This window comes from Acomys russatus, chromosome 9 (assembly GCF_903995435.1).
Source record: "Acomys russatus chromosome 9, mAcoRus1.1, whole genome shotgun sequence".
NCBI lineage: Eukaryota > Metazoa > Chordata > Mammalia > Rodentia > Muridae > Acomys > Acomys russatus.
In genome coordinates this window covers 65,953,230-65,967,247 of record NC_067145.1, presented here as the reverse complement: position 1 = coordinate 65,967,247, position 14,018 = coordinate 65,953,230, and the positions used below count along the sequence as shown (strand labels likewise).

General features: G+C 41.2%; 1 protein-coding gene across 1 annotated transcript in view; it reads left to right on the top strand.

The window, feature by feature from the left end:
- Positions 1 to 14,018, top strand: part of Ryr2 (ryanodine receptor 2) — a 561,576-nt gene that overhangs the window by 249,333 nt on the left and 298,225 nt on the right. The window contains 1 exon segment of the mRNA XM_051151477.1: positions 13,597 to 13,671. Within this exon segment, the coding sequence (XP_051007434.1) occupies positions 13,597 to 13,671 (75 nt within the window).

Below are 14,018 nucleotides of genomic sequence, written 5' to 3'. Positions count from 1 at the left end.
GACAGGCCGGGCTCTGTCTCTCATCACTGAAGCAGCCTGTGTCTGTGTCTCACATCATTGGTGAGAGCTTGGCTTTGCAGTCGGCTAACTGGCACAAGGGGAAGTCAGGATGGGGTGGGGCTGAGGAAATCCTGGCCGTTGTCAGTCTGACTGCCATTGATAGGAAAACAGAAAAGGTTTCTCACAGACGGACACACTGTTCTCTTCGCTTTGACAGGATTTTCCTTTACTGGGACCAGGTCTGTTTCAAGCACTGACATCACCAAGGCAGACCACATACATTGGTTGCCTACAGAAACCTCCCACCTCATGACTTCCTGAGAAGGCTTTTCTCTAGTTTCTTAACTACCGGAAGAAGATCTGAGCATCTTCATCTGCTTAAAACACATAGGTAGCATTGAGCAAAATAAACTGAGTGGGAGGACAGAACATATAAAGTTGAACTATTTAAAGTGCCATTAAGTGCCCATTCATTTTGAGTATTTTTCAAAGACTTAATCTCATGGCCAGTCTCAGAGTGCTTAGGATTTCCTCCTATCACCTCTCATTTACTGAAAAATCATGACTTTCCCTCACACTTTACATGGAGACCGAGTTGAAATTGTCTGCAAGTACTGGGAGAAGTATACAGCTGTTATGCAAACATGCCACTATTTAGTGTGATCCAGCTGCTTGCGGTTTGCCTTGTGAATTAGTTAATGCAGAAGAGGCCACACAGGAGAGGAGAGCTATCTGATGACGTGTTATGTGGCGTTACCTCTTTGAGTGGCCTTTTCTCATGATACTAAGCTGTGTATTTGGGTAGCTTGTTCAGTAGATGCTTGTCACTCTCATTTAGTAAAAAGGTGCAACAGGGTCTCTAGAAAACCAGCTGTCACCTCAGTAGCTCAGCAAGATGGACTGGGAACCTGCTTCTAGGTTTTACCTCTCACAGGCTGACTTGGCCTAAGGTGAAGAATGGAGCGCAGCTTGTAAGTTCCCTCAGCTACAAGTACTGTGTCACCTATGATTGTGAACCCCGTCCCCCAGTGCTTAGGACTCAGTCCTCAGTGATACCTGTGTGTGTGTGTGTGTGTGTGTGTGTGTGTGTGTGTGTCTATGTGTTTGTCTCTGTCTCTGTGTCTATGTCTCCTTCTCTGTCTCTCTGTTTTTGCTTTGTCTCTGTCCCTCTCTGTCTCTTTGTGTGTCTTTCTCTGTCTATCTGTCTGTCTGTCTCTCTCTCTCTGTCTCTCTGTCTGTCTGTCTCTCTCTCTCTCTCTCTCTCTCTGTGTGTGTGTGTGTGTGTGTGTGTGTGTGTGTATCTTAGGGAGGTGGGGATATCATGGATGTGGATCTGAGTCAGGAGGGTAAGTGCTGGAGTTTCCAGGTACTTGTGACTCTGTACAAGGGATTGTACAGAGAAGCCTGGCTAGTTAGAAGAGAGGAGATTGTATATTAAGGAAAAGGCACATGGAGGAGGGGTCTAAGGAGTATCAAATTTTACCAGTGGCCTGGCTCCAAGAAGGCAGAACGGTCCAAGAAGGCCAAGGTCTACAGTGCCTTTTGTAGGACATTAGCTTAGTACTTGCCTCTCCCATGTTCATGTGATGCTGACAGCTCTCCAGGGTGTGCTCTCCGGAGAGCCATATGAAACTCATCTCAGCTCGACTGAAGGCCGCTGGTCTTCTAGCTGCTGCCTTTTGTATGTTAGTCTGTGGCATTTCCTCTTCATTTTCTATCCTCCTTTAAAGCATGAGCTAAAATAGACTTGCTGCTTTTAAAGTACTTTAGCCAGGTCTTTGATTTATTTGTTTAGTTATGTTTTATTGCACTTATTTAGTGTGTGTGTGTGTGTGTGTGTGTGTGTGTGTGTGTGTGTGTGTGAGAGAGAGAGAGAGAGAGAGAGAGAGAGAGAGAGAGAGAGAGAGAGAGAGAGAGAGAGACAACACGTGGGAGTCAGTCTATTCTGTGTGCGTCCCAATGATCAAATGCTGGTCATCAGGCTTGGTGGCAAGTGACTATACCACTTAAGTGGCCCAATCCAAGTGATACTGTGACAAAAATGTAACCAGTACAAGCTGCCTTTGAGTGAGTTAGGAATAGGATGCTGGTGGCACCAAAGAGGGTCACAGAACTCTGAGGAGGACATCAGAAAGCAATTGGCTTGAGGACTTAATCCTAAACAGAGGACTAAACATAAGAATCAACCCAAGGGATGAAAGTGTGCCCTGCACTAGCTATCTTTCCTAAGGAGCAGAAAGAATAAGGAACGATCAGGAGCTAGATGCATCTGCTGCAGCCACTTTTCTGTCAGCTCCAGGCTCACGGTTTGACTTGCCTCTTGTGCTGTGTGGGAGGAGTGTATGCGGCTGGAGTGGAATCCTCAGAGCTGTGATAGGCAAAGACACTTGGGTTAGAGGTGAGACAAGCTGCAGTCAGGGAAACCCATCAGGAAGAGGGCTATCATGGAGTTCATGCCTTCCTTCGCTAGTCTTTGTTACCCTGGCTCATGGTTTCAGGGGAGACAGGGCAGAGGGTGGCGGCAGTGGCTATCTGTTCATTATGGGAGTTAAATTAAATCTGAGTGCAGTGAATTCAGGAGGTCTCGGTGCATTGAACAGGAAATGAGACTATCCAAGTCTGACTCAGAAAATAAGTGTATACTGAATATACATTGGAAAGGCGTGAAGGCAGATGAGGGAAAGGGCATCAGTCATGCCTTCACTTAGGTGGAGAGGAACTGTGGGAGCCGGTTGTGACCAGCCTCCCTCCAGCGCCTTCAGAAGGCCACAAAGCTTGGACCCTGTGTTAATGCAACTCTAGGTACTGACCTTGGTTGAATCTTGACAACTTTTCTGCCAATTGAATCTCAGTGTGTGTTCACCTCAACATACTGAGAGACTCTCCCAAGGTCATGGAGGCAGTGAGAATGCATCTGTTTGCATATCTTTTTATAGCATGTTGACATGGTGCAATTAGATGAACGTGGATGTCAGATCATGACTGTGGGGAGAACATGAGTCAGAGCTAGGCAGGATGGAGCCTCGGGGGGGATGCTTAGGGAAGAAATGTTCTATGCGTCTTGATTAAGCTGTGAAACGGAGCAATTATATATACATAATGAAAAAAAGACTTCCTTAAAATTAGGTTTATGGAAAGCCTTATGATTTGGACTCTTGTTGACATCATTACATAGACTTTCAAAATTGCTTCCTTTGTTCTCCCCCCTAAGCCATTGCCTGTGTTTGAGAGAACCAGAGAAGGCAACAGCCTACAGGCAGCACTCCCTTAAATTAATATCAGTCTGTTCGAAGGGAAGAAATGCAAAATGATGGCCTAAGCATATATTTTGACCCATTATGAAAGAAGTTAAAAAGTGATTCTTTTTAAATGGTGATTTTAAGCAGGGAGATATGTAAAAGCAAAACACAACAAAACATCATTTTTGTCCTATAAGCCTTTGTTTGTAATTTTGATCCAGCCATGACCACTAATTATTTCCTGTTATTAAAATTAAAGGTTGAGTGTCACATGAGGTTTGTTCTTATGTAGTAGACATGACTGAGAGATGGCCAGTGGTAGCATTTGCTTTTGAGCAGTTCAGGAAGATTCTGATCATCTGTGCTAGGCTGCTCAGTGGGTTAGACTGTTGCCTCTACCTGTTCTGCCAGGCCTTTAACAGCTGTAATGATAATTGTAGCAACAGGGGAAGCAGTTCAGTGATAAAGTGTATCAGTCTAGACACCAATGGGCTTGCCTCCACTTTTTCACAATGAGATTCATCCTCCATGTTACCTATGCATTCCCATAGAGTGTTAGTAAGACCTGTGGGGAGAATAGCCTCTGGTGTGCTGTTCAGCTAAGCAGAATTGACTCAGAGAATGAGCGATCAAGGTTTAACTGTCTAGGCATTCCCCTATATTTCCTGCCCACCTTACTCGACAGATAGTTTTGACAAGGTCAAGAAATATACAAAACTGTTTCTTTTAAGTTCTTTGAGTTTTTTTTTCCCAGGGAGGCATTTAGCTGCAAGACTTCCAGTACGCATCTTGTAGGGCCAGCAGAGAAGGCGTAGGCTGCAGAGGGTGTGAGCAGTCAGGTGGATGTCTCAGACTTAACTGTGGGGATGCTCTCCAGATAAGGGGATAAGTTAGAGAGGAACAGGTTCTGGTAACCCATAAGAGAATCAGGTGTCACATGGAGCTTTAGCTGTTGCTTTAACATAGCCTTTTCATTGTGGAGTCTTCAAATTTAATAGTCAAATTTCATCTGGAACATGATAGATTTTGTTGTTATTGTGTATATTTGTCTCTGGATATATCTCATTTTCACCCATGAACTTCTGTGAATGTAATAAAATGTCAGCAAGGATCTTATTTAAATGCAAAGTGCACTATAGGAATTCAGTGTGCCATGCCTTTAAGGTAGTAAATTTTATTATGTTTGTTTTTTTGTTGTGCCAGGTTTTGAACCTGAGACCCAAGCATTCTACCATTGACTGACATCTCCAACAAGTTCATAGTTTTTTTTTTTTTTTAAAGCAGTTATGTCAGGGAATGTTACTTTGAATCTTGGGTTTGAAAGCCAATATGGGATGAATATTGTTTATAAAGCATCATTTTTATTTTGAAAACAGGTTTACAAGATATCTTTTGCATAGCTAAGTTCATTCTACAAACATTGTAAATGACTGCCATATTCTGGATTCTGAGTTCTCTGAGCTGTGTCAAAAGAGGCAGTGTCTCCTCTCAAGAAGGCTACATTCTACATTAATACTAAAAACAAGCTTATTTATTCACAGTTATGAACACACATTGCCCATGTGCATATAAGTTGAATGCACTGATTAAAAGTTATGGGGAAAATAAAAGGGTGGAAGGGAATCAAGAGGCGTGGGTATTTCATGTTCTGTGGAAGTGGTAGAGGAAAGGAAGAGGGGAGGGAGGGAAGGTGCTGTGTTTGCATCTCATCACACATTGCGTTTGGAATCTTCTTGCGTTGTTTTCTTTCTGCCAAGCAAGAGAGTGAAGACTCCTCCTTACACGGTATGAAAATGAGTGATACATTTGCTTTCCAGAATGTGACTCAGTAGACAAAAGCTATACTGCATGAGTACATGGCAATAGTTTTACTTCTATGGCTTTTGTAATATGAAAACAAATCAAGGAGCTGTCACTATGATTAACAGATAAATTGTGAGGTGAACTTCATAGAACGATTTGACTGTCTTTCTGTCTAGCTTAGAAAGAGGCCCAGGGTTTACAGCCCTACACAGCTCTATGACCCAGTTGTAGAAGGATACTGCTCCCACTTTACTGTGCTGTACCCTCCTGTGTCCCAGCACGGACAAGAGTGAAGCTGCTCATGTTTGTCAGCTTTGTGACAGATTTATGATCTTTCTGGGTGTTTTTTGCTTGTTTGATTTTACAAATGAACATCAAGTGCATGAAAATCTACCCCTATCTGCTAAAGAATCTCTGTTCCTTTGTCAAATTTGACTATATTTGTATGGGTTCATTTCTGGGTCACAAAGATGATTTTTAGTTATTTATCCCATTATATGTAATTTTCTTTATTTTTAATTGTAGGGTGTATTTTTTAAGTTAGGATCTCATAAATCTCGGGTTAAGCTTGTACTCAATATATGACTAAGGATAACTTTGAACTTCTGATCCTCCTGCCTCCGTTTTCCAAGTACTGGAATTACAAGCAAGAGACACCCACCTCACCATCCCAATTGGTTTTCTATGTTAACTTAATATCCTGGAGCTTTTTATCTATAATGTAGGTTACTGGCTTCAGGATTTTATGTTATTATTGATGTGATGGATTATATAAAGTTTTCAATGAGAATATGTTGAGACTCAGCTTCAGCATTCACCCTCAGGAGGAGGCTGACATGGGGTTACCTGTCTTAAAGGCAAAGATTAATTGATTGTCTCTGCAGTATTTATAGCAGAAAATGACTCATGCCTTTGAATATGATGTTAGCAACTCTTTCATGACTATAACAAAATGCCTGACAGAAATGACTTGTGGGAGAACAGTTTTTGTTTGGCTCATGGTTTCAAGGATTCAACATGGGCAGGCAAGGCAAGTTGGTAGAGACTCTGCAAGCCCTGGCTGCAGAGTGGGAAGCAGAGAAAGTAGGGTGGGACCAGCAATGTCCACTTCCTGTATGCTTCACAGCTCCACAGCCTTCAAAGTAGAACCATATCCTGGGGCCAAACATTCAAAACACACGTCTGAGGAGGGTATTTCAGCTCCAAGCCATAACAAATGTCAGGAAACTCAGGATGCTACTGATTTGATTGACTGTAGCAACTCAGTTCAAGCCAACATGATAGAGTCTTTCCTTATCACTATGGAAGGACTGGGCACAAACTCATTGGTATTATCATTTGAATCCTCAGAGGCCTCTTCCCAGTGGTATAGAGAGTTTATATCATTCTTAATGCCTTCACCGTAGGGAATGCTTTAAGTAATGGAGTCAGGGTCCAGAGACATGGTTCAGCAGTTAAGAGTGCACATTGCTTTTGCAGAGGACCCAAGTTTAGTTTCCACTACCCATGTTGCTTTGTTCCCAACTGCCTGTAGATCCAGCTCCAGGGAATTTGATATCCACTTCCAGGCTTAAAGGAACACACACACACACACACACACACACACACACACACACACACACACACACACACACACCTTAGTCTCAAAACAAAAAGGTGGAGGCACTGACTTCAGCAACCTGCCCAGGTTTGCACAATGAGATGATGCCTTCAGAAAGTTAATAGCAATGAGATATGAAAGCGACTTGCCAACTTCTTGGTGCCCTACAAAAAAAAAAGTGAGCTCATGGCTGTAACATCATCTGGAGAAGGTGCCTCTGTCAGAACTCACTCTTGTAGTCATCAGGGCTCTCGTAGCAACCAGCCTTTTATTAACGATGCTTTATGATCATGTCCTAAAGCTCACTAATTGGAATTGTGTATCCTGTAAAGTTTTATTATGAATAAATACCCCTGTGTCAGGCAGTGAGAGGCTTGTGAAGATTTGTGCTCTCATTAACATGCCAATATAGTATTTTCTGGGCTTCAGATTCTGAACATGAATATGCTAGCTGTCACAGCACTTGCTTTTTACCCAGAAAATGAGTGGTTGAACAATTGAGATAAGATTTAAATTGTATTTTATGACTCCCAGAACTGAAGGAACTAACTACTTATGTTTTGGTGGACAATGCTATAATAACTGTGAGAAGTTGAATTGATGACATTGTGGGGAGAATTTGTGCTTAGAATACATTTAAATTTCCTCTTACGTGGCCAGCCTGAAATATGAGTTCCCTAAGGAAGGACAATGTGCTCTGGTGCATAATGTGTAGTCAGAAGCCCGGGAGTCTTTAAAGTTGTCTTGAGTGAGTGTGTGTAAATGGCTATTACATTGTACACTTTAAATTTCAACTTTTTTGATTTATGATGTAGAAGTTTCCGTTTAAGGTAAAAAATGTGTGGTTAGCACCAGCTTTTTGTTGTTGTTGTTGTTGTTGTTGTTTGTTTGTTTTTTATCCCAGTTACTCCAGAGGCTGTGGCAGGGGAGCTGAAAACAAAAACCAATCAGTGCTGCAGGGTGAGTTCAGACTCAGCCTGGACAATTTAGTGGGACCTGTTGCAAGTGAAAGTAGACAGAGGTCTGGGGACTCAACCCGGTGCTTGAGTGTTTGCCTAGTTGGGTATGAAGTCCAGGCTTGAATCCTCAATACTGTATACTATAATAATAATCTTGAAGATGTCAGAAATATTATCAACTTGTATTATTTTTACTTATTTTCCTTCCCCCACGTAGCTATAGCAGTGTAAGGAGGAAAGAGTTTATATCAACCACAGTTCCATATAACAGCTCATCATCAAAAGTAGTGAGGGCAGGAACCTGGACTCGGGAGCTGGTGCAGAGGCTGTGGAGAGGTGCTGGCCACTAGCTTCTCCTTATGGTGTCCTCAGCATGTTTTCCTATAGAACACCTGCTTAGGAATGAGGGCCCACAATGGACTGGGCCCTCCTACATCAATCACTAATTATGAAAATGTCCTACAGGTTTGTCTACAGCTGGATCTTATAAAGACATTTTTTCAATTGAGCGTCTCTCTTTTCCAGTGAATCTAGCTTGCATCAAGTTGACATAAAACTTGCCAGCACAACATTCATTCATCTTCCTTGAATTTTGACAAATTGCTGCCATTTGCACCAAAGTCCCTGGTGGCAGCTCCAAGGGCAGTCTTGTATGAGTCTTTTTAACTTCTTTTTTTTTTTTTTTTTTTAAATTTATTTTAGAGTACCACTTTTTTTTATTATGCTTCAATTTGCATATCATTTTAATAGTCATTGCATTGTCTGAGTTTAAAGGTCTTAATATCATTTGGTAAACACCTTGGACTTTATGGTGGTTTGAGTCCCCATGAGCTCAAATATTTGAATGTTTAGTCCTCAGTGGAACTGTTTTATGGGGCATTAAGAAGTATGGCCTTGTTGGAGGGGATTTGCCACTGGGGGTGAAATCTCACTTTGAGATTTCAAAAGTCAATGGCAGGCCCAGTTTCTCTGCCTCATGGTTATAGGCTCAGCATATAAGCTCTCAGCCACTGCCTCAGTGCCATACCTACGGGCCTGCTGCCATGATGGTCAGGGACTCTAACCTTTGAAACTATGAACCCTAAAATCAAATTCTCTCATAAGTTGTCTTGGTCATGGTGTCCCTTCACAGCACTAGAAAAATAACTTGAACAGACTTTGAAAAAAACAGACTTTATGGTTTCTGAGTTTCATGCCTGAGATACACGGTGGGCAAAAGTGATACACAGTCCTTTCATAAAATAGGCACACGCCTCCAGATGGACCAAATTTTTAATAAGCTCACCTTTGTGTATTTTGGATGGACCTTAAGCCTTGCTTCATTTAGGATTTTGATACTTGCATCAACATTTAGCCTGAAACAGCCCATGGAACAACAACAAACAAACAAACAAAAAATAAACAACTTCTACACATCCTATCTGTTTATATGAGGGAGTCCACTAGATGACCAAGAGCCTCCAGTCAGCAGTCAGTACTTGAAAGGGACCCCAAGAGTCTAAACCCACTGTTGGAACACTTTACACAGACTTCAGCGCAGAAGAACATTTAGGATAAAGCTAAAAGATTTCAGAAAGGAAGGAGGATTTCCTTTCCTTTCAACTTTATGTTTGTGTTTTAAAAATCTGAATTAAATTTACTTTTAGCTGTTTACTCATATAAAAATTAAAAAATACTTACTGTTAAGTTGAACTGAAAGTTATGAATCTAGAAAATGTTTGAACAATTCCCCAATGTAAATACATAATTTTACACAGCCATATCTGTACTATTTGTATCTTAAAGCCCATTTTATTTCCAACCTTGTAATTTCTATATACCACTCTGTTTAGTCAACATTTGAGGTTCATTATTCAGCACTTTTTTCTAAGCTCATTTAGAACTGCATATTTGGGACATATTCATGGTGATTTATTGTTGTAAAGAAAGTGCATATCATTTATATTTCTGTATTAGCTTTATTTTCTATTGCTATGATAAAATACCCAAGAAATACAACTTAGGGGAAAGGGAAAGTGCTTATTTTAGGGTCCAATTGCAGTTTCTAGTCCACCATGGCTGGGAAGTCACCATGGCAGGAGCTTGAGAGAACTGGTCACATTGGGTCCATGGTCCACAGAAGAAGGCAATGATTGTGTGCCTATGCTGATTCACGTCTTTCCTCTTGACTGTGGCTGTGACGTTACCAGGTGCTTCAAGTCCTGCCCCCCTTGACTTCCTCACAAGGATGGGCTGTGCCTGGACTTGGGAGCCAAATGGTCCTCCATTCCCCTTGAGATGCTTCAGTCAGTATGCTGTCTCACAGTAACAGAGAAAAAGGAAGCCAACTCCTCTCTCCTTGATCCTCCCACACATCCGAGAGCCGTCTTTCTTCTTCATATTGGTTTGGTTTGTTCTTCTCTTCCAACAAGAATTCTTTCTTTTATTATCATTTTTTTTGAATAATTGAGGAATTGTAGGCTAAATGCTTTCAGAGTCTCCATGTGAGGAACACACATTATGATATGGTCATATCTTCATTTTGTTCTAGGTACAGTAAATCTTTGATTTCTTTTGATCCTGGTAAAGTTTATTTACTTTCTAAATGGTTAGGTTTTTAAAAATTGCATTTCTGAATTTTACTGTTAGCCATCAGAAAAAAATAATAATGTGTCTAGGGCGTTGGGGAGATGGTTCAGATGTTAAGAACACTGTCTGTTCTTGCAGAAGACACAGGTCCAATTCCCAACACCCACATGATGGCTCACAGCTGTCTGTGTTTCCAGTTCCAGAGAATCTGATGCCCTTTTCTGCCCTCTGTGGGCACCAGGAACACACGTGATGCAAAGCATATGTGCAGGGAAAACACCGATATGCATTAAACAAATCTTTTTAAAAAGTGTATCTAGAACACTGCTCTTTGCGGGGAAGCACAAGACTTTTATTAAAGTCAGACTTTCTAATCTCTACTATCTATCTATCTATCTATCTATCTATCTATCTATCTATCTATCTATCATCTATCATCTATCTATCATAAACCATCTATCAATCTTTATCCATCTGTCTGCCTTTCGTCTTTCTTTCTACCTACCTATCTCTTATTTCTATCATCTATCAACTTCTGTCTGCATCTATACATCTGTCTGTCTGTCTGTCATCTATCATCAATCATCTGTCTCTATATCTATATCTATGACCATCTAGCTATAGTCTATCTGTCTATCTACCTATCATAATCATCATCATTTGTGCATGTACACACAGTGAAATAGATTATATAGATTATTTTTCATTTATTTTTTTAAGCATACACTTGGAGACTTTTTTTTTTTTTAGCCTGAGTGGTTTCTTTGCTTTGAATTTTCCTAAAGCTGCAGAAGTGTTTCTATTACATAACCAAGGTTAAGAACCGCAGTGAAATAGCTAATACAGCCCCACACATCTTAAAATGTCGATCTGCAGATTATGCTTCATCCAGGGACTGAGGAAGAATGTCAACGTATAGGTTTCACCCTGGGCTTCAACCAGAAACTCTAGCCATGGGGCCAGCTTGGGCCTTAAGTTGGATTTGGAGAAAATTCTACCTCACTAAAGGTTAAGAATTATTCACCCGCATCAATGGTGCTTGTAGTATGGTTGTTTTTGTCTCATAAGCTACATTAAGCAGTGTGATAGGAAGTTTTGTTTGTACCAACCTGTGGGAGGCTCCTCTTGGCATTTAGTTGGTGGAGAGCAGATTGTTGTAAATATTCTATAGTTCAGGGGACATCCCCTGTAGCCAAGATATGCCCAACCCCACTCCGCAGGTGTACTGCCAAGGGGATACCATCCTACACCATGGCGTCCAAGTCTTGGCTCTTCATTGGATTCAGCTGAAGAATTTAAAAAGAGCCACATCCCACATCTACTTTACTGTCCACTGGTGGAGGTGGAACATAGTACTTTTGCTAGTCTCTCCTGTGGTTATTATCTACAGCCATGTCAGAAAGCCACTGCTGTTGATAGTGTTCATGGGTGCATCTAAAACCCTCTGGTCACGATGGACATCTGAGGATGGTCCCGAGCCTGGTGATATATCCTAAGAAGTGAAGAGCCAGACATTGTGACTCCTCCTGATGGTTGCATTATTACAGGAAGTGGGTGACATGAGTTTCTTAAATATTATTATGAAAAAAATCTAAATTGAGTAAGCAGCTATATTTAGAGGTAGATTTAGAAGCAAAGGACACCATGAAGCTGGAGAGATGACTCCATGGTAAGAGCTCTTGCTGTTCTTGTAGCAAGTGTGATCTCAGTCCTCAGCACACTCTCACACTCACAACCACTTATAACTCTAGCACCATGGGGATATAGCTAGAAAAAAAATCCAGAATATAAAAAGTTCTATGGAACAAATGGGGCAGAATTTTTTATAAAATAATATTAGGAAGGGTAAAAGCAATACAAAACAAACAACATGAAAAAAACAAACACTCCATGAAAGTCCAAGAGGAAGAGAGAGAGAGAAGTGGTGGGCACTCCTTTAGAAAAAAGAGGATATCTTCCCAATATGCACATATTAGTTAAATCTTGATAAAAGCCACAGAAAAAAATTTTGTGAGATAATTTAGAAAATCTGCAAACTGTCGGGATAGTTTGTAATATCAATATTTTTACAGGTTGCCTGTGGAGGGGTAATTAGAAGCTGTAAGCTATATTGGTCCTATGTTGATAATTGTTGTAGTTTTGAACTCTGTGTTTATGTGTGTGTGTATGTGTGTGTGTGTGTGTGTGTGTGTGTGTGTATTTGAGAAATCCCACAATAAAGATAGAATGAAGAAGGATGTCAAAAAGGTTAAGGAGGAGACACAGGCAAGATGGTGCTAGAAGCATGGCCTGGACAGCAAGAGGTTTCAAGTGTCTTTTCACAAGAAGCCTATTGGAATTGGTGACAGGAAGGTTGTTTGATGGTCATAGCAAACTCCATTTCAATAGAGAAATGGGTCTGGGGATGAGATTGGAGAACCGTCAGCAGGTCAGTGTTGTGAGACAGAGAGGGAGGCTGGAGAGGAGGGGTAGTGCGGTGGAGTTACACACCCTAGAGAAGAGGCTGAAGCCCTGGAAAAAGCTGCAAGTGTGTTCACAAGCCTTGCTTTCCTTGAAACAGTGTTGAAGGGTGGTCACAGAGACCAGTTTGCCTAGTTTATGTAAGTTTCTTGACACCTTATATTATTGGGAGTGTTTTGCCATTTGGGCACATGTGGCAAACATCCCAAGATGTACTTTTTGTGCTTTTTTTTGTTTGTTTGTTTATGCATATGTGTGAATTAAATATCAAAGATTTTATTTCTACTTACGTATTTTTGCATATGTACATGCATATGTGGCTGCCTGTGGATGCTAGAAGAGGATGTCAGCGCCCCTGGTGCTGGAGTTACGGGCAGCTGTGAGCCGCACAACGTGGGTACTAGGGACCAAACCTGGGTTTCCTGGAAGAGGAGCAAGTGCTCTGACCCATTGCTCCAGCTCCATCTGCTTATAGTTTGTCATATATTGTCAATTCGGAATAAATTGCAAATGACTGTATTAAAATACTAAGAATCAGTATTCTTGCATTTCTTGGAAGTATTTTAAGTAATGAAAGCCAAATTTAGAGCAGTGAACAGTTACATGCACATCTTTACATAACAATACATAAAACCACTCCTAAACTGCGAAGTGTATACTTTCACAGACCAAAGTTTGGTAAAAACAATTCCTATGGAAGGAGATTATGGGAAAGGATTGGTATTATAGAGGGAAATGATAGTGAGAGAATATGTTTAAATAAATGCTTATCGAGGAAGAACTTATGTTGATCACTGTTACACTTATTTTTATCCAGCTGCGTTATCTCCTGCCTCACAATAGATCCTTAATTGTTCGTTGACAGGCTATTCCATACCCTGATTTCTTTCAATTTGCTTAAAGGACAGAGTTCAAAGAGTGAAACCTGTTAAACTCAAATCTAAACTTTTTTTTTCCATGTCAACAGAACAGTTCATTACGAAGGTGGTGCCGTATCCGTTCATGCACGCTCCCTCTGGAGGCTGGAGACCCTAAGAGTCGCGTAAGTCGAACTTCTGAACCTGCCCTAAGGTTCTGAGGGTATGGAATGGCCAGGGCCTTTGGCTTCCAACTCAGGGTGAGATGGTTCTGTTAACAACTCCAACAGCAAGCAGCATGGAGGACAAATGTGGTGCCCAACCATTTGTTTGTCTTTTGTCCTTTCCGCCAATTCTGTCTGTCTTGATTCACCAGGCACAAGACCCTTGAATAGTCACATTTCATACATTCCTACAGACTGCCTTTGTCTTTCATCTCTTCTGCTTTGTGACATCATTTTACCCCACACCCGGTGTCTTCCTAGCAAAAAGTGCTGCTAGGACAGAGGGATGTCAGGTTTGGAAGCAGGAC